We start from the raw sequence: 23766 nt of genomic DNA, 5'->3' as shown, positions 1-23766 counted from the left end.
CAGAAAACCACTGTTAACTCCTTCATCACTCTATGGAGCATGGGGTTAGGTGGTTATTACCCAGAGAAGAGGGTGCATGTGTATAAAGGGGTGAGAATGTACTCACACATCATGCTAGTGGTGACCCTACACACCTTGAGGCTCCATACTATACTTATTCCTGTATTGTACAATATAATGCTGCACCCCACCTCCATATGGGACACCATATCGCTTGAGATGAGATTTTAAAAGGGGATCATGGTGGCAGCATTGGAGAAATATGTAATCATACTTTTTTTTGTATGGCATTAGTAGCAGCAGGACTGTGAAATTATGTATGAATTTATCTGTGCGCGCTATATATATATAAACAATTACTATAACTGTCACTGTCGAGATCATAGTTTACGTTGAACCACTCAACCCTTTCCATCTGCAGATACCATCTTCCATCGTAGCAGAGAGCCAAGAGCACAGCAGTGTGAGGACAAGCCCTTAATTAACTTAAGGTCCCACTTGGTTGGACTCTTCCCATTATTCTCCTTTACCTCTCCCATAAAGCAAATCTTGCAAACACTTGTATATTGCAGCAGGATCCTTCCCACCATACGCATAGCTCTGACATATTCCGCAGCGCTGTACACAATTTGTCCGTTCTCCTAAATAGTAGAAGGGCTAATGCTATAGTCCAAATATTCATCCAATATTTGAAGCACCGGTTTGGTTTCTTGCCAGCGCTGCAGCTTGTTGTTCCCTTTCCGTCGCTGCCTGTCCGTCCGCCTTCAAGCTGTGCAGAGTTTGGGTAAACAAAATTTTGGAGAAATCTTGACAGGAAAGAACGGAACACCGCTGTAGTGTGAAAGTAAATCTAAAAAAAGCATCGGAAGAGAAAAAAAAAAGGGGGGGGGGACATGGGGTGCATAGAACAGCTCATTCAGAGCCACCTGCTACACTTTTAAATAGGTTTTCCTAGATTCAGACAAATAGCTAATACAAAAATAGGGGGGGGGGGGGGGGGGGGAGAGGGGACACCCTCTGCCCAGTGCGAACCCTCAGGTTCTAGCCGTGGATCAGAAGTACTCAAGTTATGGGTATGTGTATTTAATTCTATTTTTAAACAAAAGATTTCAGAAAATCCCTTTAAGTCTCTGTTCACACTAGTGTTGATAGGGAATTCTTTGGGATATCATGCATCTTTTTACAGTCACATTATTGTCATCTTAACAGAATCCATTAAAATCAATATGTTTCAAATCCTCATTCAAAAGGAACATTCTGTGAACCACTGATCTCCCTGCAGGGTCCGCGGGGGCGGGACCTGACAGCAAAGAGTAAACATCCGAGTCATGCAACACCCCTGCAGATTCCTCTATAACCATTTAGCATGTCATGGTCCTTTAAAACACCCAGGTCGCCCCCTTTAAGATGGGCAAGTCCAGGCATTATATTTACAGTTTATTTTCCAACCTACAGCCTTAAGAGTTATCACCGCCATACACACATCCATCGTCACGGGGATTACGGACGCTTCAATCCACACTTCACTAGCTGTGCATATATTCAAATTTGCTACAGACGAATGATCAGGAAGTTGTGAAAAATGTAATAAACTGCGCATAAGAGACTGCAAACACAACCGCAGATAAATGTGGAGCCGAGGTAAGAATTTGTCACTATTCTAATTGCTCTATATAGTGCAAATGTATCTCAGTTATGTCATGCGGTGCCGGCTCCCAGAGCACGCGGCTCCGGAGCTGGATGCAATTTTACCGGAGACAGATTAAAGCTGTTACAGGGTTGTACTCAACACACAGCACATGTTCCCAAACACTCTAAAAAGCAGAAAAAATTGCATATTCTAGCAATTTATTTAAAGGATTTTATCCTTGTCATTTTATACACTGTCCTCCCTAACCTAACGCACAACCCCGCAAGGTTGGGAACTTCTACCATTTGTCCTTCTGATAGATACAAAACTAACCGCAGACACACAACTTTTAGCACAAAGACCATCCTAGTGATCAGTTGATCGCTCCAAGTCCAACTCACAAAAGCTTATCATTTTTCCTACAGCGGCCACTGGAGGCGAGAAGAAGTATTACATGCAACTCATCCACAAGAATATATGGCACAGATTTTTACTAATGTGCCAATTTCCAACCAGAATATAGGATTTTTTGTTCTGCAAGCGGATTTTCCCCGGAAAAAAAAAAAATGAACATACCCTTAAAGTCAGTTCTTCAGATGGGTATCCCTAGTTGTGGCCCCTCTCTACAGTAACTACATGCCCCAATGGGGCCCATGGAAAAAAAGCTAAGCTAATTCAGCTAAAGTCCCCCCCTGCCTAGATACAACCTAAATCCTGGGCAAGATTTTGTCATTTTATGCAAATTATATGCTAATTTTTTTAGAAGCAAGCCCAGTTCCAATAAACTTGGAAGTGAAACTGAGGAGGCAGCGAAGAAGAGAAAATGGTCATTTTGACACCATTGTAATTTGTAGGACAGCCGTCTTGGATGGCTAAAAGCTTAAAGGACATTACCACCAAGATAATATTGTATGCAAATGAGCCTGAGGGGCTCCAGTCTCCATTAACACGTATGGAGCCAGGAGCCCCTCAGGCTCATTTGCATACAGTACTTCATCCTGGTGGTAGAGGTCCTTTAAAGGGGTGTTCCCATTTCAGCAAATTAATGTTATAGTTGGTATTATAAAAAGTTATACAATTTTCCAATATACTTTCTGCATGAATTAAATCACATTGTCTGCTTGCTGTCCTTCTGTAGAAAGTTTCTGAGTTTACTACCAGTGGACAGAAACCTGACCCTGGTCACACAGGTGCGCGGCTCGTTATAACACACAGCTCTGATTACGGTCTATGATACTAACGAGCCACGTGACCGTGTGGCCATGGTCAGATTGACAGCAAGCAGAGATCTAGAAAATTATGAGGAATTGATACAGAAAGTTTTATGGGAAATTACCGTATATAACTTTTTATAGTGCAAACAAGAACATTAATTTGCTGAAATGGGAATATCCCTTTATTCCTAGACTTCCTAAATGCAACAGAACAGATCACTAATACATTTTTGGCCACCTTCTTACAAATTTCATATCATATCAGAAAATTCCTTGAACTGTATTTCTCACCTTAGCAAATTAATTCCCCTGCTAAAAATTTAAAACGGAGACCAATTTTTTTTGGCTTGGCTCCTTATGTCTGAAGAGATGTCTCCACCCGAAATTAGAGACCGCTATCTATTACCTCAACATGTGGTCATGTTTATATCAGACATCACCTATCCCTAGCCAAAAATCTGGGCCGTCTAGACTAATTCTCCTTTTTTAATTCATCTCTCCCCAGATCAATATGTCTCTGGCACAAGATGTGTTCGCAGCACAATTAGAGGCACACGTACAGCGCTGATCTACGGTTTCTGGCAATGAGTGTAATGGTTATGTGCTATCTGGGGAGACATTGGTGAATGGAGTGATAAAAAGGCAAGATTTGGGATAATAACTTCAAATTTAGAGGCCATTTATTAGTGTAAATTCAATGGGAAAACAAGCAAACTTCCCTAACATTACATATGAAATAGTGAAGGCAGCCATTGGTCAGAGGCAACATGGTCGCCATGAGGGGGACTCATGGTCCAAAGTCACGAGAACGGGGTGGGGGGAGGGTCTGGGTTTACCTCAGATATGAACCTTTATGTAACCAGGATGCATTGCCAGCTTATTCTAGACATGAGACCCTTATTATTGTCGTCAGAGATGGAAAACTGGAAAATGGAGAGGTGAAGGGGGCAAGAGGAATGAATCCTCTCCAAAAGGCGCTTTGAACACGTTTTTGGCCCGTTTTTAAGCAGTTCGTCAAAAAACGCATGTGTTTTTGACCAGTTTGAATTAAGATAATTGGTCAAACCTGTCAAAAACGGATGAGTTTTCCAAAAACACATGCGTTTTTTGACGGACTGCTTAAAAATGGGCCAAAAATGCGTTCAAAACGCCACATGTGGCATCACCCTAAGGAAGTTCTAAAAATACATAGGCAAAATAAATCTATTCATGGGGCATGGTTGCTCCCAAAATTTGACAAAAAAACAAAACAAAAGCAACAACCCTTAACATCGCCAGATAATCATTCATCGTCATCATCAAAAAATAATCCTTTAAATGTAGAGTATATAACAATTTATAATAAGCACAATGTAGTAGGCCACAATTATCAGATAAACCAATCAGAGCTCAGCTTTTATTTCTGATGCTGCTCTAGCACAATTAAAGCTAAGCTCTGATTGGTTGTTATTGGCAGCAAAGAAATTTGCTTCTAGGCTGCTAGGCCCGAATACCATTATTATGCTAGGAGTCCATATATCTGAACTGTTTATGAGGTGGCCCGATTAAACAAGATCTGATACTCCCTTGTCTGTATTACAGAGGGTTTAGGTTGTAAAAGGGATGTTATACCATTGCTTTCATCTTTCCTGTTACATTCCCTCCAGATCCATTTGCAATTTCCTTGATCTTATCTAATGTTTTCTCCTGACCTTTCAACCTGACCTGGAAGGTCAAGAACTGAAAAGGAAGATCAGCCAGAAAGCCATAAATCTTCATTCATGAGGAGTGTTATAACAAAGGAAGGCCTTAACAATCCTCATCAGTGCAAGATAGGAAACATGGCCGCAGCTCTATAGGCCATAGAAAATCCCAAGCTTTATTACTGTGCTACGCATGGTTGGCCTGCGGATCATAAAATGAACAATTTAAAAGAGTCTTTACCCATAATCTTTATATGTGGATTGTCTTCCATCCCCCTACATCCTATCTAGCTATGTACATAGGAAGGATGCATCCTGTTTTCGGAAAGGTCTTGTGGAGGAGAATTTTAATTTAAGGACTCTTTTGCTTTTATAGGCTGGCCATACACTTAAGATAGCAGTCTGCTGAAAGCTTATTATCTGACAGCTATTCCTCCCATCTCACCTAATTCACATGCATGCTCTCCTCTGCATGTGGTTCTAGTAGGAAGCAAGCCGATTCCACAAACATTTCTGGTAGGAGTGCCTCACGCCTGAAAAGAACAGGATTGGATATGCCAAAATTTTAATTTATACGCTTTTTTTATGGATATGCATATTGACCTTCAAGTGCATCAGGGGCGGGACTAATGCACCTGATTTGCCAACAAACAAGTGCCGCAGCTCTCCTAGCAAATAACTCATCCTAACTTTAAAGGGTTACCCTGGTCTACTGAAGAGCACCGAGACAGAGCCATTAGAAATTTATGGCTGCGCTTTATTGTGTGTTCATTTCATGCCATATTTAATTGAATGCTCTATAATAATATATTCTCATATATAAAACACTGGTAGCAAAAAAGGAAGCCTGTATATCCTGTATATACAGAATCCAGAGGCTTCTTGTACACCGTCTATGACAGGGAGCAAAAGTGGAACAGGCAAAGCAATACTGAAGACGGATCACAGAGAAATCCAGGAGGAGGGACATGGGTCAGAGTGAAGGCCAAACTGTTATGTTCTGACCTCGCTTGCTGCTCAAGGAGGTCAAGATGGAGACAAGCCCAATTCAAAGATTTCCTATTGGACTTCTACAAATGGCAAGCAGCAGGAGACATGACCTCCAGACAAGCAATGCAGTCACACAGGGGTCCTTATGCCTCAGTGTTGAAACGAGTAGATGATGGATTTCACCTTCGATCTTGCTCAGGAAAAAAATGGAACCTGACTAATTACACAGGGGCCCATGGGTGAAATTCGTGAGTGCGGAAACAGAACAACGTCACACCACATAGATACCAAGAAAAACCAAGTCACAATATGAAAGGTCCATAAGGTGTCCCAATCCTGGACTCAAGGATTCCAGACAAGCCCAAGTCTCCAGTTCTTCGAGGAACAGACACTAAGAATCCAATACAACCCCCCCCCCCCCCGATCAGACATGTCATGATAAAAAATAAATCTGAGGTTATAGTCATGTTGCCTTCAAGCCTTTTCCAATCTCGGCTCTTGAAGTGAATTTAGGCTTCGTAAGTCTTGTAGGCCCTGAGGCGCAGGAGAACATCACAAGGTATGGAAGCCGGCTGATAAGTAGAGCAAGGCAAGAGAGAGTGACGTAGCCATGTGTACCGAGGACATTGGGGAGTTACAGGCTACGCTCCTCTTGCCAGGGGCTAGGTAAAACAGAGTTCAGAAACCAGCGACTGAAATCTAGGAAGGGGATTTTCTTAAAAAAAAAAGTCAGTGACCAGAAGGAAATGACCACAGATATTACTGTCTATTCACCCTGAGGCTAAAATGGTTCTCCCATCATATGTGCCAACTATCACAAGATATGGATAAGTGTCTGCAGGAAGTCCAACCATAGGATCTCCAGTGGTCACTGGAATGGGGAACCAAAAGTTCCCTGAAGAAATTGAGTGTTGGTACACATATCAACTAGCGCTCATTTTCTATAGAAATGGAGGACATAACAGAATTCAGAGCGAGGCACTTCAAGGGGACAACTGTTCTTGTGGTCTCCAAGTTGGACATCCAGCACATCCAGTGACTTTCTCCCACCATATACATACATCTCTTCTCCCATAAGTGACTGATTGCAAGAAATCAAACCACTAAGATCCCCAGCGACCAAGGCCCGCTAGTGTAGAAGATGCTTGATTATTGGGACTTCCAAGACAGCAACCACAAATAGGTGCACTTCGTGCCGGCTGAGTATGCAAACCTGTGCTCATATCATAAGAGCGTATATGATTAGTCAAGCATCCCCCAGTCACAGGATACGGAGGTTTAAGGCAACTGCAAAAATTCCAGAACCATGGCAGATTACTTTGTGAAACAGCGCCACAAGTCTCAATAGGTTGTAGGGGGTATTGCAACCAGTTTCACACAAATGCAATGACAGGATAAACAGTAACCTGGAGCTGTTGGAGAAAGACAATACCATTTTTAATTCTGCAAAAACCTGTAAGAGGGTCCTGAATAAATGGGAATTTCAAGAAGTGTCCCCCTGGAAAGAGTAGAATTATAATCTAATGGCAAATGTGTGATGCAAACAACTCGATGGAGACGGCACACGCTGCGCCCACAGATCAATTAACAAGCGGAGCCCTCGACTGGAAGAAATTAAAGTGATTTTCTATAAGAATGGTTGGAGAGCCTCCCCCAATGCATCATCTTTTCATCACCTCGTTTGCCCTTGTCATACAGTGTTGACTGCCAGCGCCTCTGACAGCGTGCAGCAACCAAGTGCAGCTGGCTCTGCGTGTGACCAAGGAGGGGGCAACAAAAGCCATAACATGTTATAGGGCTGTAATTGTAGAAATTAATAATAGGACAGATTTATAGAGCAGTTAACAATGCCTTTAAGTAATGTTGGGCTGCAGGTTATTAAAAATGAATATATTATGAAACTTATTGAGGAAGTCTACTAGAAGCTTTTCGGACATACCTAAAATGCTATAGTAGGGGGGAACCCTTTTAACAACATGTTAAAGGGCTTGAACTCTCAATTATCCAGGACCTACTTCATAGATGCACACTCCTCCCCCAATTCATTATTAATAGCAATGAAGCACACAAGGTCTTGCTATGGAGTGTCGACCCACTTTCGGGGTCTGTCTAACCTTTAGGAGATCCTGGAAGTTAATTGAGCACTTGCAGGCACCCGTCTGTGATCATTGGGGTCCCACTGGTCAGAAAGTCTATTGTTGGTGTTCAGCTCCAACCTACAGATAGTGACAGGCCAGATAAGTAGTCCATTACACCAAAGGTGCAGGGGCGTAACTTGAGGGGGTGCAGAGGTTGCGGTCGCACCCGGGCCCAAGAGGTTTAGGGGGCCCTTATGGTGTCACTTTCCCATATGAGAAGACTATTACTATAAACCATACATTATAGTCAGGGGCCTGGCACAGTCTTTGCACTGGGGCCCATCAGCTTCTAGTTACGCCACTGCCAAGGTGTGTACACACGCTGATCTGCACAGAGGAGGAGCGAGCACTCTCCTGCCCACGTACAAGTAACTTAAAATATACCAGCCCTGCCTTTAAATTAATACTCATACATAATGTAATGGGACAGGGAGGCAAAGTGTTAACGAGACGAGTACGGCACCAGCCAAACACTGAACAAGTCGGATCATTTTACTAAAACACTGGGATCCTCACAAGCGACATCATCTGAATAAAACATACAGGTGTCTCAGGCTTGACATCTTCTCAGTCGTAATGTTCATCAATCATCATGACAATGATGAAAACACCAATGAAAGAGGCGAGAAAAAAAAAAGAAATATTCTAAAATTAAAGATTGGAGAAATGGATGCTTGATCTGGTATCATATACCTGAGCAGACAATAGCTCAGAGGAATTGCTATTCTTAAAGGGAAACTGTCAGCAAGTTTAACCGTCCACTACAATAGATAGAAATGGTTAGCCGCCCCAAAGAAATGTGTACTTATACCTTTGTTACTACTGACAGCATACACAAAGTAACAATATTGATATTCCAGGATTGTAGCTGGAGCTCCAAGTGCACTGGGGGAGTGTCCTCACACTGCTGTGCTCTTACCGCTCTGCATTGACCTGCTTCACAGACCTGCCCATATACACACTCCATGCAGAAGGCTTCAATGGCATGGCTGATGTAATAATTCTGAAGCATAATTGCTCTACTATAAATAACTTTAACAGCGACACTTCATTTCCAATATTCATGAGTTTCCAAATTAACTTGCGCTTTCTAGGCAAATACTACGATTCTCACATAGGGACACATGGAGCAATTCACTCCCAAATCATGCACACATAGTACCAAGCAGCGAGTACATATGCTGAGGGTGCATGTGCATTTGGGGGCCCATAAGGTGACTCTTCCCCATATAAAGAGACCAGTACAATATATTATATCACAGGGGCCCCATACAGATTTTGCATTGGGGCTGCAGCTTCCGTCCCTGTTCACACAGGCACGTATAGGCAATGATTCACGGACCCGAAGTCCTGTTCTACTCCACACATTAAACGAATGGACTATAGTCAAGGGCAACACATGATAGACCCAGAGGACACTAAAGACACATCCTTTGCACACAAACACCTAAGTAAACTCATTTATACTTACTCATTACTCACCCCTTCTATTCACATGCAGCGTTTTTCTTATGCAAACTCCTTTCCAAAATCGCAATAAGATTCCAACATATGAATAGACCCCCCAAGGGCTTTAACACCTTCCATTACCCTCCAAGCAGGACATCACTAGAGGCATCTCATTGACAGAGGCATTTCATTTGCCCAGGGCAAGGTTACCTATGCAGTAAGTGAAGGACAACTGACATCCCATGGGCATCAAAAGTAGTCAATGCTTAAAGGGGCAGATACCTTCATCTATCAAAAGACAGCACCTTAAAATATGCTCCCCAAATGAGATTGTTGGGGATCTGACTCTCCTTTGACTCAATAAAGAGGTTCATCAAAGACATCCACCAGCCAACGATGACCATCTACTCATTCTGGTTATTACAAAAAGGGGTCCTCTAGATTAGCCAACAAGGGAAATATCCTCAACAAGCTCCCAAATTGGAATTGGTGAAGAGAGTGGGATCTTACTCTCTCTGTTACTCTACTCATAGGATACAAAAGCGGAGGTCCAACAAAGATGTCCACCGGCCAACCGTTACCGTCTTCTTCTATTCAAGGGGTCCTGTACATTAGCCCACATGGGAAATTTTAGTTAACCTGCTCCCCAATTTGGATATCTAGGGACAGTGGGGTCTGACTCTTCCATTACTCTACTTATAACATAGAAAAGTGAAGGTTTTCCCAAATACGTTGCCAGCCAACAGTGTCCATTACTACTTCTACTCACAGCTAGGAAAAAGGGGTCCTCTACATTAGCCCACATGGGTAATATCCTATATCCTAAACATGTTCCCCAAATGCAATATTTGGACACAGTGGGGTATGACTCTCCTGATACTCTACTTTGAACATAGAAAAGTGAAGGCTTTCCCCAAATACGTCACCAGCCAACAATGTCCAGTACTACTTCTACTGATTCTGATTACTGCAGAGCCCGGGAAAAGCAGCCCTCAACATTTGCCATTATGGGAAATCCTCAGCCAATTTTTATATTGTCAAGAGATTAGTTATTGGGGTGGTCATGGGAAAAATATAAAGCAGCCCTCTTTGGAATAATTCAAAACCTAAATATCGGAGATGGACACGTCCTGTGTTGAACATCTTTAAAGTGAGGTTATGGTTGGTCATAATGGAGGGCCAATGGAAAGGAAGGAAGTCAGTGGAAACCCAACAGGACCAGGTTCAGTCACTGGGGCCTATTGGGCAAAACTTAAAGGCACAACTACCAACATCAGCATCACCATATACAAAAACAAAATTAAAGATGGCCGCCAGTTTCCTTTACTGGAAAGTAGATCACGTAACCAACTTTTTTTTTTTCTTTCTAGTCAACTTTTTATTTTTCCAAAACTTCCTCAAAAAGTCCTGAACGACTCGACTTCTGTCGTCACTCTGAGCGTACACAACCCCTCCGACACAATTTCGGTCTCAGTGCTACGATTCCCGATAAGAGCTCCCTGTTTATTATTAACTGTCAATCACGTGCAGGAAATACTCGCACAACGCTCAAAACAAGAACTTCTCGCCACATGTTTCACACGAAGAGATGAATCACTTCAAATCGTAGAGAATTCCCAATGCGTCACGCCGTCAACTTATTATGCAGATTCAGTGTGAAAAAAGTGACGAAAATAGATAGACCCGTGGTGGGGGGAGGGGCAGGGCTGACCTCAAAGGCTCTTATCACTGCCCCACAGAAGATGGAGATCAGGCGCACTTCAGAGGCTTTCCATTTTGCAAGAAGAATTTCTTAAAGGGCCACTGCATGTTTACTTACCCAATGTCACAGATACTTATCAGACATCGTCATGTCTAGCGACAAGCCCAGTATTGTTACATTCAGAACCAAATTTCTGACGATGCATCAGTTCCTGGACACTTGCAATTGCTGCATAAGGGGGATTGGCGCTTGTTTTCCTTGGTCATATCAATACTGTAGCATAGCCATCATTGAGGGTTGTTAAGACTCCATTACCCCCTTTCTAGCACCGTCAGCAGTTCTGATAAGGTCAAAACTGCTGACAGGTATTGATTATTTTGATCTCACAACAAAACGCCATACAATCACATACGTGGAAACTTATTGGTACAATTTCATGCCCGAATTGGACAATACAGATCCAGATAACATGGGCCAGGAAGTTGGCTGTACTGAACTCTGATCTAAGAGACTGTGAGGTCAAGAATGTACTGCCCGATACTAAAAAGTTGCAATCGGGGCAGTGGATATATGGTCAAACTGGACCGTACAGTATCAAATATCATTAGGAGTCCATTTAAACTGACCATAATCTGTGGCCATCACATGGCACAATACCAAGAGGTAAATGCCATCAGCATTGGCCCAAAGCCAGTAGCAGACAACCATAACACAGCAACATTTTGGCATCTGTACAATGACTACAACACCTCCCGGAGCGCTACAGAACCATACATGGCTTAATAGGTTAAAAACAAATCATTCCATCACCATAGACCCTACAATTATCGTCCCAACCACTCATCATGAGACAAGATAATCGATTTGCTTCTGCTCGTTTCAAGATAATAAAACAGCAACATTAAAGGCAGCACAAAACTATTTGCATATAGGAGCAATGTCAAGCAGGATCCATCCAAAGTTATTGGCCAATGCAATGAACTACAACTCCCAGCATATTCCACAGGTCACAGTATATGGCACTCCATCATCATTGTGTACAGATGAGCCACACATTGGATTAAGCATGGACCCTTTAAAAACACACCATGCATTAGAACATTTGCTCTGAAAGGGTTAAGGATTCTTGAGCCAAAACCCAAAGCAAACATAGAGGAAAGAGAACGACCATTTACATTAAAAGTCACATTTTGTGCTATAACATCTCACCCATGTCAACCAAAATAAACGTATGGAATATAAGTGCAACAAAATGTCATTTTCTGGCAATTAACCCCCCCCCCCCTCCCAACAAAGAAGAAGAATTATAAAATAAAGAAATGAATTGCCGTTCAAATCCAAATTCTTCATTTTGCATAAGCTCATAATACACAGACATCACCTACAACTGGTAACACACTAGTAGCGATGTAGCAGAGCCAGGTTGCCAAGGCACAGTCTAGCAGAGTTTGCCACATGGTACAAATCCTATTACATCACAGCGGTGATCTACACAAGAATACATGTAAATGTAGTCCATTATCTTAACTCCGCATCACAAAGAGTTAAATAACACATTCAGCCCTGCTACATATGGCTCATTCATTAGACTGCTGCATAAGAAGGGTATTTTGGAACAAGTGCAACTTCTTAGGGAGTAACTTTTGCGTGGTCTAGGCAGCCCCCCCTTCAATGGCGTCCAACAATCACATCAGTGCACAATACCGGGGGGGGGGGGGGGGGGGGGAAACAATAAGCAAAATGCAAAATGTTTCTGGGAAAATAAACAAAATGCAACAATGTATCAAGTAAATATTTACATATGATCAGTGCAACATTTCCTCGCTTCAGGAAGTGCTGAGACCTGGCAGCGGGTACCGTACCTTGTGGACGTTCCCTTCCGTACATCACAGATACTGCATTTAAAGGCTTCCGCACTGTTCCTAAAAGTGCACACGCTACAATCCCAATATCCCTCATCCGCAGAAGGTTTCGCTTGCCGTTTTGGCCTGTAAAGCAAGGACAAGAGAAGTCAGCGTCACAGACCTGTCAATCACTGGCACCAAGGAGTCTTACCAACCCCCTAATGTATAAAAGGTAACTTTCCTGTGGAGGAACCCCAAAATTTAGCCCTCTGCCCTTCAAATTAACCTCTGCTAAAGGGAAGGGGTTAAGAAGGCTTGGGAGAGCCGGATCAGATCTACTCCTTCCCTTGCGATTCACTGCTATGCCCTCACCCTTCAACCATCACCCCGTCACTACCTGTCAATCACTCACACAGGGGCCTGTCATGTAGTATGACCCCTACGTGTGTAACGGTATCCCTAACTTTCCTGCAGGGGGGAACCATGATCCGTAACTCCCTGCCCTTCAAATTAACCTCAGAAAGGAGGGGAAGGGGTTAAGAAGGCTTGGAAGACCTGGAACAGATCTACTAAGCCTTGCAGTCTTCTGCTATGCCCTCACCTAACCGCCGACCCCCCCATCACCGAATACACCCACCGCATCTCCGCCGATGAACCCCCCCCCCAGCACCACCATTATGACATGCAGCCATTCCGACAACACTACCCCCCCCCCCTCCACCACCTTCTCCTTCTCCAGCCGTCACCATCACGTTTAACCCTTCGCCATCCGAGATAGGGCCCTGACACATAGCACCGAAAAGAGGTGGCACAGGGGTGGGGAGGGTTGGAGGTTGCACAGAAATAAAGGATTATAAAAACACAACACACCCCACACTGAGAAAATAACACACAAAAGACAAAGAAGCCGGAGCCAAGACAAGACATCCCCTGCCACCCACCGTCTCCCATTCCCTCCCCGTTCACCTATCAATAATGGAATAATACTAAAAGGATATTAGGGGGGGGGGGGGGTAATGACTTATTTAGATTTTAAGGGTAGCGGAGGCGTTGCTTTTTCTCCCCACCCTGCCCTCCTCTCTCGCTCTTTTTTTTCTCTCCTGGTAAATATTCTCTTTGTCTGAGGCTCAGTGCAGGGAGTGCGTGTGTGTGTTATGTGTCTGGGAGAGGATCAGCCGCCATAGTAGAGCCGTGCACTTCCTCCCCAGCACGGCTCCCTATATACATCCTATATACCTCCATATAGCACATCATGGGGAGGGAGGAGGAGGAGGGGGGGGCTACAGGGGTGGTGGTACCGCAGCCTCCACTTACAAGGACAGGGAGAAGGAGGAGGAGGGTGCTGGGGATTATATCTCCATCTGTCTACAGGGTAATGGGGGTATATAAATAAACCTACCCCCCCCCCCATCCCCTTTAAGGCTTATTATGCCACCCCCTCCCCCCAGCCATTCCCTGCTGCACTGTACCTGGTCGGGCTCTTCTTGTCGCCCATAATCATGAAGGTAAAATCCTGCACGCCTGGTGCACCCTCCCCCCTCTTGTGTTCTGCAGGGAACCCCCCCCACCCCTATAAATAAATAGGGATTTAAAGGGAGGGTCCAGGGGGGAGGTGTATGCAGTGCAGGTGTCGGGGTATCGCCGCTGTGCTCCGGGGCGGGGGCTGCAGGGTCCTCCGGTGGCTCCGGGAGCAGCCCCAGCCTGTGCTCTCTCCTCCGCCGATCCGCTGCCAGACTGCACAGACACCCAGGGACGGAAGGAAGGGCGGGGCGCAGCCGGCGTGACGTCACACCGCCCCACAGCCAATCACCGCCCGGGGGGGATTTAAAAGTCCAGCAAGTGGAGAAGGGGAAAGATCCCTCTAATTATTAATGGTGGGGTCACAGCTGGATGCCAGGGGAGTCATCAGTACAAATGAGGAGGGAGCTGCTGCAGAACATCTTGAGACGAGAGAATGGGTATTTATGGAGCTGATGTTAAAATTCACATAAGATGGGAATGAATGCACTGATGTCAAAGACGTTCTGCAGCAGCTACAGGTGGATTGTGTCTATAGGACATCAGCAGAACTTCTTGGTAGAGGATTCTACATATGAAATGAACTTAGCGGTATGAAGATAACATAAGCTAAGATAGGAGAGAATGTATTGATAGCCAAGAAGTTCTGCAGCAATCCACCTGTAGCTGCTGCAGAACTTCTTGACTATCAATACAATACAATATAGGACACCAGCAGAACTTCTTGGTTGAGGATTCTACATATGAAATGAACTTGGAAGTATGAATGTAATATAAGCTTAGATAGGAGAGAATGTATTGATAGACAAGAAGTTCTGCAGCAGCTACAGGTGGATTGTGCCTAGAGGACATCAGCAGCTGCAGAACTTCTTGGTAGTGGATTCTACAAATAAAATGTACCTGAAGTTATACAGTTCACATAAGCAAAGATGGGAGAGAACGCTTGATGGTAAAGAAGTTATGCAGCAGCTACAGTTTGTCTATAGGACATCAGATGCTACAGAACTTCTTGGTAGAGGATTTAACATCTTAAATGTACCTGGAGGTATAAAGTTCAGATAAGATAGGAGAAAATGCGCTGATGGCAAAGAAGTCCTGCAGCAGCTACAGGTGGTTTGTGCCTAGAGGACATCAGCTGTTGCAGAACCTCTTGGGAACAGTGTAAGACTAATGATAATGATCTGGATATACAAGGTCTTATTTGACTTGAGATATCAGAGGATTGGTTAATAATGGATTGTTTTTGGTGTTATGAAGTGCTTATGATTCATTGATCAGATAAATCTTTTTATAGCTTTAATGACCAAGAGGTTCTGCAGCAGCCACACGTGGCTGTGACTAAGGAGTATCAGCTACTGCAGAACTTCTTAGGACCAGGGCATCAGCAATTCATGACCTTTGATGTTCCTGAGGTTAGGACTTTGGGGAAACTTTGAATAGGTTTGGGTAGCAGGTCCTGTAGTACTACAAGTCCCATCCATCTCACAGTGGGAGTCATATGTGTGGGTAGTCTATGGATCCCATTCCTTTCACAGTTGTAGAACTAGAAGTCTCAGCATGTCCAGACTGTCTCACAGCAGTGCTTCCAGATGTAAGGGGTTTGAGGGATAGAGGTATCTGCTGCTGCTGCTGCTGCAGAACCTCTTTGTTGGACAGATCTAGTCAGTTGAAGCTTACACACAAAGTAGTGTTCAATGGAAGAATTTCTAGAAGCTGTAGAACTACAAGTCCCAGTAAGTCATATACAATTTTGATGCTGGGAGAGTGAAGTAATTTTATTTTTTTTTCTAGCTGCACAAGTTCAGACATGTCTATTGCAGAATAAATGTGGAGGCCGAGTTCACCCCACTCCTGCCCCATCTCCTGCCCCGTCTCCTTCTCCATCTGCCACCCAAACTTCTGGATACACAGACTTGTAGTCCCCATGAAATACCCATTTTGGGGCAGCTTTACCTAAAACTCTTTGTTGTGCTGTTCCTCTGTTATTTCTCCTGAACATATTTACATCTGGATGTCCCCATTCTTCTTGTCAGTTAGTAAAGATTGTATATGGTCAAAAGTATACGATAATATCCCTTTAACATACATTACCCAGGGGAATAACAGAGGGACACCAATGTAAAGTTATATGAAACTGCAGCATGGACACCCAGCTTTGGAATTGGGTGCTTATAGCTGTCATCTGACCATATAGCTTTCTAATGTGTACATCTATCATACAGAAGCTGACAGATTGGTACCCATCCAGAGTGTGCCAAACAAACAATCAGCTACGAGTGCCCCCATTACCCAACACATTCACAGAACTTAAAGGGGTTGTCCAAGATTAGAAAAACAGGCTGCTTTCTTCCAACAAAAACTGTTACTCCTCTCCATGGACTGTCTCTAGTTGCAGCTTAGGGTGGTGGCACACGTGGCGTTTGAACCCATTTTTAGTCCGTTTTTAAGCAGTCCATTAAAAACCGCATTCGTTTTTAAAAAACGCATCAGTTTTTTACCATTTTTCCCAATTATCTTAATTAAGATAATTAGAAAACGGACAATAGAGGACAAAAAACTGATGCATTTTCAAAAAACGTATGCGGTTTTTAATGGACTGCTTAAAAACGGACTAAAACGGGTTCATAACGCTGTGTGCCACCACCCTTAGCCCTAATGGGGAGAATAGGATTGAGCTGCAGTACCGCACATGACCTGTAGACAGTTGTGGCGCTGTTTGTGAAAGAAGCCATCTATGTTTGTTTTATCCTCAATCCTGATCATATCAGTAGGGGGTCCAGTGCCCAAAAACTGTGACAATTAGCGGTATTTGGCAGAACCATCAGCTTAAGGGGTTGTTCCAATTTATCCACGGAATAGGGGATAACAAACTCTTTGGTGAGGTTCTGACTACTGAGACCCCTATCAATCATGAGAATGGGACCCCCTGCCATCTGAAAAACAGGGGTCCCAGCAGAAGCTGCAGGTCGAGCATGAGACCTGTCGCTCCATTCAGTGGTATTGGATAAACAGAAATATCCGAACCCAGCACTTGCCACTCTCATAGACTGTGAATGGGAGCGCTGTTTACCCATTAGAGAGAGGGGGACCATATCCCATTCTTGTTAACAGCCTATTGTCACTTATTCGGTGATGGGGAATAGCTTGAAAAGTTGGGACAATACCTTTAAGGACAGGTCATCACTATCAAATAGTCAAGTCTTGGACAACCCCTTTAACAATGAGTACTGTGACTTTATCTAGTGGAGGGGCTTCTACAAAAAAATGGCAAACAAGGGACAAAAAAAAAGACGTAAAAGCAAATAAAGAACCAAGGATGTCGGAGAGAAGCGGATACCATAAGGATATAGGAAGTTACATGGGACACACAGCGAGAAGAGGATGTAACTGGGAACAGATGGAACAGGAATCAGGGAGAGATACCATAGAGGACGGGGTGAGCGGCGCGTGGAGGAGATGATGGGAAGAGGATGTAGACATCCACACGGAGGGGGCACATGCCCCGACAGGAAGAGGACATGGGGGGTGTCACTGCCATAGAGGAAGAGAAAAAGTTCAAAAAGTTTATCAACTTTAGTTAGAACTTAGAAGTTGATATAATGTCCTGCCTATAGATCCTGGTGATTGACTCATCCTGGAAGCAGGTATTCAGTTTATCTGCAGCGCCTCTACAGGGAAGAAGATGTATTGCACCATCCACATTATAATGAATTTACTGTCCTTCTAGTGCACAGACATGTCAGGTCCTCCAGACAGAGAAAAGGTCTCAGCCATTCTTCTCACCAGCCACTGCTGGGACCAGTTGTAGCACCACTTTGAAGGAGACACACCACGGGGGCTGAAGACCACTAAAGACCCTCATGATCATATTATTGTATATCCAATGTCAGACTTTCCCACTGGAATACCAGATGGATGTTCTAAACCAACGATGGGCTCCAGAAATCCAGCATGGGACAGCCCAATTGAAAGCTACAAGGGTCTATTTCCGAGGGTTTGATGGGGATGGGCCACCAGAATAAGTTTAGCTGGTGGGCCTAAGGGCTGGAAAACACTAGATTTGTGTCCATATATCCTAAAAGTCAAGCAGCAATCTCCATGGCACGAACAGCAAGTTAGACATACGTTTTTGCAATGCCCCCATGCCACAGTGACTCTTTTAAAATCAACCCCTGTTCCCAAATGAGTAGCTTTAAGAATATTTCTACAAAAACCTTTCCTACCATCGATATGTGGATCCATCACGGTGAGACCATGAGAGATGATGCTCCAAATACAGCACAGTCTGACTTCTTCATCTGATCCGACCCCCAACCAAGTTCTAGAAGATAAGCTGCACTTCACAGTGGTTCCTCAGGTGACAATGGTTCCTCAGGAGAGAACAACGCGAGCAGCGGCATTTCACCGGTCAACTGCATCTCCAAAAAATGGCAAGAGTCCAACCTTGACAAATTCTAAAGGTCCTCCAAAAGTGTTACAGCGCTCCTTACCCGACCACTTATCAGCCGCGAAAGAATGGTGCGGCACGTCGCCTTTTGAGCATGCTAAATACACAGATCAGCACTTAGAGGGATAAGCATCTTAGCTAGGGAGCTCTTGTGGAACCCGAGCAGGTTCTGCCATAGTATTGGTTGTCTCTGTGGCAACCAGACAGGCTACCAGCGTGTGTGTCAGACACATTCTCTTCTTTCGCCTCCGTCCTTCTGCGCGCGAAACAAAAAAGAAGAAAAGAAATAAAGCTTTTTTTTATTTAACAGGTTTAATTGTGCCCGCGCTTTGTGAATGCGGCAGTGCCGGGAGTCCAAATGCTTTAACCTTGATCGGAAAATATATTTCCTGTGCCCAAAGAAAGGACTTGAATATGTTAAGTGGTGGGAGGCTCCTCTGCCACATGTTGGCTGGCGGATTGCTTTTATGTAGCATTCAGAATGGAGAATTGCGGATTTTACCTTGATAACAGGCGAACAGGTGTACGTGCCCTGGAAAGTAATCCGAAAAGTCAAGTGGAGGAGAAAAGTGGCATCACCTTTAATTTGCGGTGGCAGTTTTTGTCTAAATTCCACAGGCCGCATTATTTTTCGAAACGCCCTTCATTCCCTTGAGTGGCGGGAGGTGACCAAGGTCTTCTGTAAACTCCTGAGTTTTGTGGCACCCATAGAGTTCAACCTATGGAGGCATCATCTAGCAGTAGGTGTAAATCCATAATATTTAACCATGGGACCTACTGCCATTGAGGCTCTACGTAGATGGTGGGTCAGTAGAAAAATTATGGATTTTTGGGAAATGTGAAAGCCACAGTTTTAAGTTCTGTCCTTAACTGATGCTGACAAGGAACTTGATGGACAGGAACCACATGTTAGGTTCTGGACTTTCTCAGTGCCCATATACCTTGAAAATGAAAGTGACCAATACATGCTGGTGAAGGTAGACAATGCCCGAGTCCAAACATGACCAAGTTGTGATCAACAGAATCTACACCATATGGCAAATCTGGTCCTGTCCAAAGAATTTGATTGATGCAGAACATCCCGGGGATCTACTTTATCTCAGGTGTGAAGGTTACACCTCGTTGTCCAAGCGGAAGTTCCACTGGTTTTTTTTTTTTGGTTGTTGCAGACATTGATCTGTGTTTGAGAAAACCAGTCTCTTAACATTTGAGGACCATGAAGAAAGTAGGACCTGGTGGGAGATGGCTGGTCTTGCATGTTGGGTCAAAGTTGTCCTAGCTAGCTGACTTAAAGGGACAGTCCAAAGATCTGGTGTATAAGGTGGCTAAATGAATGTCCTGGATTGAATATGTTACATGGGAAAAAGCTGTAACAGGCAACAGAAGTCAGAACTATGAGGACAGCAGTGTGATGACACAAACCCAGTCCCCTTGGAGAAGCTATAATCCTGGAATATAGAAATCCAATGCCAGCTGGTAGCAGACCTAGCATTGAGTAATCAACTGCCCAATGTCTACCTCTACTGTCATTGGGGAAGTAAAAAGAAAACCCCCAGATGCTTGACCAATAAAAATTGGCAGATTTGGCCAATGCAGATTCTATATGTACAGCCGGCACAGATTGCTGACTCCGGATCATGCTGGAGTCTTCATGCATGGATAGAAATCTGTGACCATGATGTGTACAGTGACGGCAGCACTTATGACAGGTCTCAAAGGATGCATTGAACGAGGTCAGGCTGTGCCATTCACACATTCATAGCTCTCTGCTGTACGTTTTGGCTTCTATACGTGGATGTCCTCTAAACAATGAATAAAGGCTTAGTCAGATGACTGGGGGGTTCTGATGACGCTCTTCAGAGTTGAGGTTTTTCATTCATGAGGGTTTTTTCACCTTATAAATTTTACTAAGAACGATGGGTGGATGAAACCACCGTCGGTGCCCCCCTAACTATCACTCCCTATCACTATACATGACGTTTCCTGATCTTCTATAGGGATTGTGTTGGAATAGAAAAGTATGGATCCTTTTTTTTTCTAAAACCAACTGCCAATGTCCCATTAACTTAGAGGACCCCATGTGTAGGACACTTTTTGGATTTCCAGATCTTACCCGTTTCCCACGAAAGAGTAAATTGTGCTTTTGTTCCACCGGGGGAGGTGGGGGGAACAGGAGATCAGGGGTGTGCAAGTCTTCTGATGCACCACCTATACATGGAGTTCTTCCCACATTTCTGTGGTGTTATGGGAGACAGTCTTGGAAGTCCTATAGAAATGAATGAAGAATAGGTCGGAGGTCCATATATATTTATCTCTTTATGGGACGTGCAGATTCCAGTTCTCATGACTTGACCTTGAGTGATCAAACACCATCCCCTATACTCTGGATAAAAAAAAACCTTCAACTAATGGGACTGCCAGAGATAACGGTCCCTGAAGTCCTATAGAAGAGTATGGGGCATTCACACCACCCCAGGAGTCATCCTCCAACCGTGACCAGACACTTATCTTGTGTATAGGGGATAAGTATCATCAATGGGAAGACACTTTTGAGGAAGGAGTCTTGGTGTGAGCTGTCAGTCTAATGAAGGAAGCATGGAGGAGGGGGCCGGGGTGGTCTGAAAGTTACCACAATACTATAGATGGCAAGTGATGGTCCCTAGATCCATCAGCCTGCACCATAGACAATCACTTTACAACAATTCAGATCCATCTCAAGGAAAAAAAAACCAAAACCTTCCCTGATAATCTCTTTATCCCAAAAGCGATATAACAGGACGCCGTCCGCCGCAATGAAAACTCAATTGATTTTCTTAATCTTGAAGAACTATAGAGTGTAATGCCCTCAGCCATCCAATCCTTACCTCCACCGCCTCGCCGTACGTTACGTTAAATCACCCACTACTGGCTAAGCCTAATTAAGTTACGTTGCTGTTAGCAATTTCAGTTAATTAGGTAATTAGACGAATTAGCTAATTAAGTGTGACTGCTGCTATACAAAAGCAGGTACAAGTACGGAGGTGATAAGAAAACAAAAGCACCGGGACCAATAACTGCAGATTATAGATCTGCTTTATCATCTGCGAGGGGGGGGGATGATGTTCGGGCACACCTGCTGCAGATAAGTCCATCCTGAGATGAAGCACTAACATAGGGACTCCCATTATACATCTAGGTGGTCACTTTCACACCTTCTGCATCATTCATACTTATATGGATAGTTCAACCCCCTTAAAGGGGATGTCCAAGTTGTATAGCTTCTAATTTGTGGGGTTGCCCCTAAAGATATGGGTCCAATAGCAATTGCTGATCATCGCGAGTCTAGGTCAAAGACTAATCATGACGAGACGCTATTACGGCAAATGCTGTTTTCTTCCTCCATATCTAGGATAAGGAGTGATCTTGAGCTAACAACTTTATAGAGACCCTTTAACCACCTCCAGACTCTCCGACCCTAAGCATTCCTTATATAGGTGGCTCTCCACTGATTCCAACACAGTTGGAATTTTTATCCATAGCCCCCACCATTCCCGAGCAATCAGTGCCATTAGTTGCGTCACTCAATATTAGTCAGTTGGGTGGGGCCAAGCTGTTTGTTCCTGCCCACCTGTCAGTGCAGCACCTAAATAGCACATGGTAAAACTAACGGCACTGGAACGGAAGGAGCTACAGAAACAATTCAAACTATGTCAGAATCAATAGAGCAATAAGTTGCAGATGTGGGGATCCAAAATGTGACCTGTCAAGAGTTGGAACGTAAAATGATATTAATGGTTTATCCAAAAGTTGAAAAATTCCAGTAGATCGTGATTCTGATATTGCAGCTCCGGCCTCCATAGACCGAGTGGATGTACAACACCAGGGAAGCCACAGGTTGCAGACCACCACCCAGGACTAAGATCAGCCAATTTACACCTCAATACGTGTGACAATGTGATTCCTCAGCTCACTGCCCCATTTCTAATGCTAATCTCTGGACATTGTTCATCTGTGGATCCGACTCTTTTGTCTCATTCGCTGTAAAACTTTTCCTTAATCCTTAAGTCAATAAAGACAATTTACGAAAATGTTATAGCCGCTACATGTACCAGATGTGTGATGGTCGTCCACATGGAAGACATTGATGGCTGGCCATGCACTTTATGGTAAATGTCTGATTTGAGCAGCTTCCGGGACTCTCATTTATGGAAACAACAGAGGTCTTCTTCTCCCCCAGTCACCACTCCAGAGAGGAGGAGACCATAGTAAAAAGAGCCTCGCATTTTACAACCCCCATAAACTTCAATGAAGAAAGTCATGTGCATTGAGAGTTCTAAGTGATCAGATGTCCATCACAAAACCAGATTTTACGGTCCATAAAACATCTGCCCATCCATTTAACCCAAAATTACAATGGCAGGGATTGAGTGGATGCTGAGCATCCCTGCACCCCAAGTTATAATCTTCTCTACCCATGAGGAGATGACATGTTGTAGAGATTTATGTTATTCTGCCAAGTTCAGGTAGCTACAGATGAATGAGTCTTCCCTGACCAAGATCCACATCCTCAGTCTCTAGGATCCCATCCTCCATCAATCCATTGGATATAGAATCTAGATCTCTCTTCTGGGGTCCACTAGAGGATCTTCTGATATTCTGGTGGTCCAGTCAACTCTACAACAGTTACACAATGGCTCCAACCATATTCCAAGTCATGATTTCCAGAAGGAACACAATGGAAGGAGAAGGTTGAGGAGGGTCATATCCTCAGGAGGTTCTCCACTTTCTCCCTGGCTTGGAACATCTCCTTAAAGGTTAATCACTATGTTTTATTGACATGTCTATGTGACTCATTACGTGTAAACTATTCTGGAACAGATTTATATTGGCTTCTAGCCCAAATTTGATGTATGTCATGAGTAACACACCAGCTACAACACGTTTCGGCTGGCTCCTATTAATCTGCTACATGGAATATAACAAATGTATTCAATATCAGTGTAGAGTGCTGCTATAGTGTGTAGTTATAGCACGGGGCAATACCATCATCGTACATTAGATATGATGTTAAAGATTCTGTAGATGATGGTGTAGTCACAGAGGGGTCAGAGCGCCCGTGCTGACCCCTGACCACTGCTGGCTATGATAGTAAGGTGTCAGGACACACAGGACA

The 23766-nt window shown here is 43.9% G+C and overlaps 1 protein-coding gene and 1 long non-coding RNA gene across 4 annotated transcripts in view; one reads left to right on the top strand and one right to left on the bottom strand.

Moving 5' to 3' along the window:
• The window catches only part of RYBP (RING1 and YY1 binding protein), a 48007-nt gene extending 33537 nt beyond the window's left edge, over positions 1-14470 (bottom strand). The window contains exons 1-2 of one of the 2 annotated variants that reach the window (XM_072129104.1): positions 14119-14470; positions 12668-12793 (exon numbers count right to left, since the gene is read on the bottom strand). In XM_072129104.1, coding sequence (XP_071985205.1) covers positions 12668-12793; positions 14119-14150 — 158 coding nt within the window. In that variant the 5' untranslated portion in view covers positions 14151-14470. The remainder of the gene's footprint in view (positions 1-12667; positions 12794-14118) is intronic. The other variant, XM_072129105.1, reaches the window with a different exon arrangement.
• A 52-nt stretch (positions 14471-14522) lies between these two features.
• Positions 14523-23766, top strand: part of LOC140104502 (uncharacterized) — a 55637-nt gene continuing 46393 nt past the window's right edge. For both annotated transcript variants that reach the window (XR_011850343.1, XR_011850344.1), the window contains exon 1: positions 14523-14607. This is a non-coding gene — a long non-coding RNA (uncharacterized lncRNA). The remainder of the gene's footprint in view (positions 14608-23766) is intronic.

This window comes from Engystomops pustulosus, chromosome 10, assembly GCF_040894005.1.
Source record: "Engystomops pustulosus chromosome 10, aEngPut4.maternal, whole genome shotgun sequence".
Lineage (NCBI taxonomy): Eukaryota > Metazoa > Chordata > Amphibia > Anura > Leptodactylidae > Engystomops > Engystomops pustulosus.
Note: the sequence above shows the minus strand (reverse complement) of the source record. Positions and strands in the feature narration are given on the sequence as shown.